At 30.5% G+C, this 4079-nt stretch overlaps 1 protein-coding gene across 1 annotated transcript in view; it reads right to left on the bottom strand.

Moving 5' to 3' along the window:
• The window catches only part of LOC141300378 (sodium channel protein type 3 subunit alpha-like), a 49575-nt gene extending 45986 nt beyond the window's left edge, over positions 1-3589 (bottom strand). Inside the window, exon 1 of the mRNA XM_073830651.1 lies at positions 3582-3589. Coding sequence (XP_073686752.1) covers positions 3582-3589 — 8 coding nt within the window. The remainder of the gene's footprint in view (positions 1-3581) is intronic.
• Between the last annotated feature and the right edge of the window lie 490 nt (positions 3590-4079).

The following is a 4079-nucleotide window of genomic DNA, read 5'->3' as shown; positions in this document are numbered from 1 at the left end:
CTAAAATTAAAAATTAGAGCAAAAAAAAACAAACAAAGAAAACAGGAGTGAACTATAAACTGAAGGTAGATTTTAACTGAATCTGTTCAGCTGTGAGTATTTTTCAAAAACTTGACTAAAATATTAAATGCAAACAAAAGCAAAAAATATGCACATACATATATTTAAAATAAATCAGCGTATGGCTTCTCAGCAAAATGTAAAAAGTAAAATAACAAAATTAAATATCTGAAGCAGCAAATTTACACAAATACACTGTATGCTAAAATATAATTTGCTAAAAAGTGTAATTAATAAATTTTATAAAATTGCAAACCCATATAATGTTTGGGACGAGTTCAAATGTGTTTTGTAATTTTATTAAAAATTAAAATTAATTTAATATAATATAATATAAAAGTAATTAAAATTTCCTTTAGCAATTATATTTTTGACAGTATTTGTGCATTATTCATTTTTGTTGCTTCAGATATTCAGATAAATTTTCCTGAGAAGTCATACAGTATACATTTTAAAAATAGATATAGACTTTATTGTTTTTATATTTAATATTTTAGTCAAAACTAAAGTTTGTCTATATAACCGTGTATATGCATATACAAAAATGATGAATACAGAAAAATGATTGAAAAGCTCAAAAATTACCCTGAGTTACAAAATTGAACTGTTTATTTAAATTGAAAACTGAAATTCTCAAAGTACAAAACTTAAAGACTGTTTTGAATGATTTCTTCATTTGCTGTAACAACTGACATCAGTTTATCATCCCAAATGACACATTTTATATAGTTCCAAACAGTCAAATAGATTACTAAAAACAAATAAATAAAGTAATTGCAACTTTTTAATCACACAATTCTGAGAAAAAAATTTAATAGCAAGAAATAAACTCTATTGAGATCGGAGTTGTGAGAAAAATCTGTTAATGGTGGGACATAAATTTGCTATTCTAAGAAAAAAGTAAGAATTGTGAGATATAAGATTAAAAATTAGATTTAAACTTGCAATTCAGAGACAAAGAGTCAAAATTGTGAGAAATAAGCTCAGAATTGTAAGATATAAACTTGCAATTCAGAGGAAAAAAAAAAGTCTAAATTGCATGAAATAAACTCAGAAACGAGATTTAAAATTGCAATTCACAGAAAAAGCCAAAACTGTGAGACATATACATGCAATTGTGAGAAAAAGTCAGAATTGCAAGAAATAAAATTAGACTAGATTTAAACGTGCAATTCAGAGGGGAAAAACGTCAGAATTGTAAGAAATAAATTCAGAAATGAGATTTACATTTATAATTCAGAAGGAAAAAAGTCAAAATTGCAAAAAATAAGCTCAGAAATTAGATTTAAATGTGCAATTCAGAGAAGAAAAGTCAGAATTGAAGGAAATGAACTCAGAAATGAGATTTTAATTAAATTCAGAGCAAAAAAATCTGGATTGTGAGATAGAAATACAGAATTCTCAGATATAAACTCACAATTTCAAAAAACAAAGTCAGAATTGTAAGAAATAAAATTAGAAATGAGATTTAAACGTGCAATTCAGAGAAAAAAAAGTCATAATTGTCAGATATAAAATCAGAATTGTGAGTATAAACTTGCAATTCAGAGGGAAAAAGTCAGAATTGCAAGAAATAAAATTAGACTAGATTTAAACGTGCAATTCAGAGGGGAAAAAAGTCAGAATTGTAAGAAATAAATTCAGAAATGAGATTTAAATTTATAATTCAGAAGGGAAAAAAGTCAAAATTGCAAAAAATAAGCTCAGAAATTAGATTTAAATGTGCAATTCAGAGAAGAAAAGTCAGAATTGAAGGAAATGAACTCAGAAATGAGATTTTAATTAAATTCAGAGCAAAAAAATCTGGATTGTGAGATAGAAATACAGAATTCTCAGATATAAACTCACAATTTCAAAAAACAAAGTCAGAATTGTAAGAAATAAAATTAGAAATGAGATTTAAACTTGCAATTCCAAGAAAAAGTCAGAATTGCAAGAAATAAAATTAGAAATGAGATTTAAACTTGCAATTCAGAGGGAAAAAGTCAGAATTGTATGACATAAACAGAATTTTGAGATATAAAGTCATTTAACCCTCTGGGCCTCCTCATTAAGGGGTCACACTTGGCTCCCTCGCGGTCAAAAGTGACCGAAGCCTTAAAAAGTAACTTTTTTTTTTCTTCAGGAAAATCAATTAAATACATTTTTGTTCAATAATATTTTGTAATTATTATTTAGAATTTTGAGCATTTTTTATGAATCTATGCAATATTTATACAGTTTTAATGAGCAATTTTTTCCCACTAGAATTATATTTTATATTAAATTTTTTAATTTAATTATGTATTTATTATTTTTCAATAAATACAACATTTCACATTAAAATAAAGTAAAAGCATTTAAAATCCATTTTTTAAGTGAAAATTGCACCATCTAGTGGCATGCATCCGGAATGCAGACTCCTTAACAGCTTTCAAACGACTGCTGAAAACTCATCTTTTTCGACACTATCTGACTCAATTAAAAAAAAAAAAAAAAAAAAAATCCTCCCTTCTAGCCTGTTTTTCCTCTCTTTCTTGATCTTCTCCTTCTAGCCTGCACTCTTCTAACAACGCCTGATATATGGTATTTTTGAACACTTCCTATGTTGATCTGCCTCCTTAGGATGAATCACTTGTTGTATTCCCAATTGTAAGTCGCTTTGGATAAAAGCGTCGGCTAAATGAATAAATGTAAATGTAAATGTAAATAAAAAATAAAAACTTGTGTAATGCCATGTAAACTCCTGTATCTCCCTATATACATATATACAGGGGCTTTGGGATTCCTATTGTTTTTTGTTTTTTTTTACTGTTTCTTCATTTTAATAGGCTTTGCATTTAGAAATATATTCAGACATTCTAAAAGATTACTTTTGGCAAGGTTTAGATTTTTTTTTATTGGATAAATATCAGGTTTTGCATTTTTCTGCTTATTTCTGTGTGTGTGTGTGTGTGTGTGTGTGTGTGTGTGTGTGTGTCAGTTCTGTACTTTTGTTATTTTAGAGTGTCAGTCCTTGCTTGCTGAACACTTCTTTTCAGCACAGTGGCTGATTTGTAGCTTGTATTACCAAAAGATTATCTGAATTATCAAATTTTTTCATATTTCCCATTCATTTCCTATGTCGGTCATTTTTGACCGCGAAGGAGCCAAGTGTGACTAATTTTTTTTTGACCCTTTAACATATCCGAATCATGTCACTGATTTTTTTTTTGTACTCACATAGCTAATGCAACAAAAGTCACCAAGTGTCATCTCATTCTGATGAAGCTACGATTTTTACAAATTCAAAACATACAATTTTTCGGTCAAAAATGACCGAAGAGGCCCAGAGGGATAAACTATCAATTCCAAGTAAAAAAAAAAAAAAAAAAAAGTCTCAAAGAGATTTGAGATTTAAACTTGCAATTCAGAGAAAAAAAAAAAAAAAAAAGTAAAAATTGGGAGAAATAAAACTCAGAATTGAGATATAAACTTGCAATTACCTTTTTAATATTTTTATTCTATGGTGGAAACAGGCTTCCACGCTCATCAAGTTTGACTCAAACATGTTTAGGTTTATTTCCAACGTTTACTTGGTGAAATTACATTCACCCACCCTATCTACTGAAACTATATGAAAATCATGAAGCCAATCCAAAATGTTTTCTTTTTGTTTATGATCAACAGAACCTTCAGTCTCAGCAGTTGTCGTCCCCGACGGCGTCCTGTTCTTTGACCTGTAGGTGGCGCTGTGACAGGTAGTGTCTGAGGGCGTCCACCTCGTGCGACAGGCGCTGGATGTGCAGCTGCAGTCTGTGATTCTCTTCCTGGAGCTGCAGCGCCCTCTGCTGGGTCAGCTGGATCCGCCGGCGGGCTTTATCACGACTTTTCCTCACCGCGATGTTGTTGCGCTCTCTGCGCAGACGGTATTCCATGCTGTCTTTGCTCAGGCCGCGTTTCTGTCCCACCGGCCGCAGGGAGGATGCTGGAGGTGGCAGAAGAAACTGCGAAAAATCCTGTCCAAAGATTACGAGAGTTGCAGAGAACGAGAAAAGAAA

This window comes from Garra rufa, chromosome 24 (assembly GCF_049309525.1).
Source record: "Garra rufa chromosome 24, GarRuf1.0, whole genome shotgun sequence".
In the NCBI taxonomy this organism is placed as follows: domain Eukaryota; kingdom Metazoa; phylum Chordata; class Actinopteri; order Cypriniformes; family Cyprinidae; genus Garra; species Garra rufa.
The sequence above is the reverse complement of the archived record's forward strand: the minus strand, read 5'-3'. Positions and strand labels throughout refer to the sequence as shown.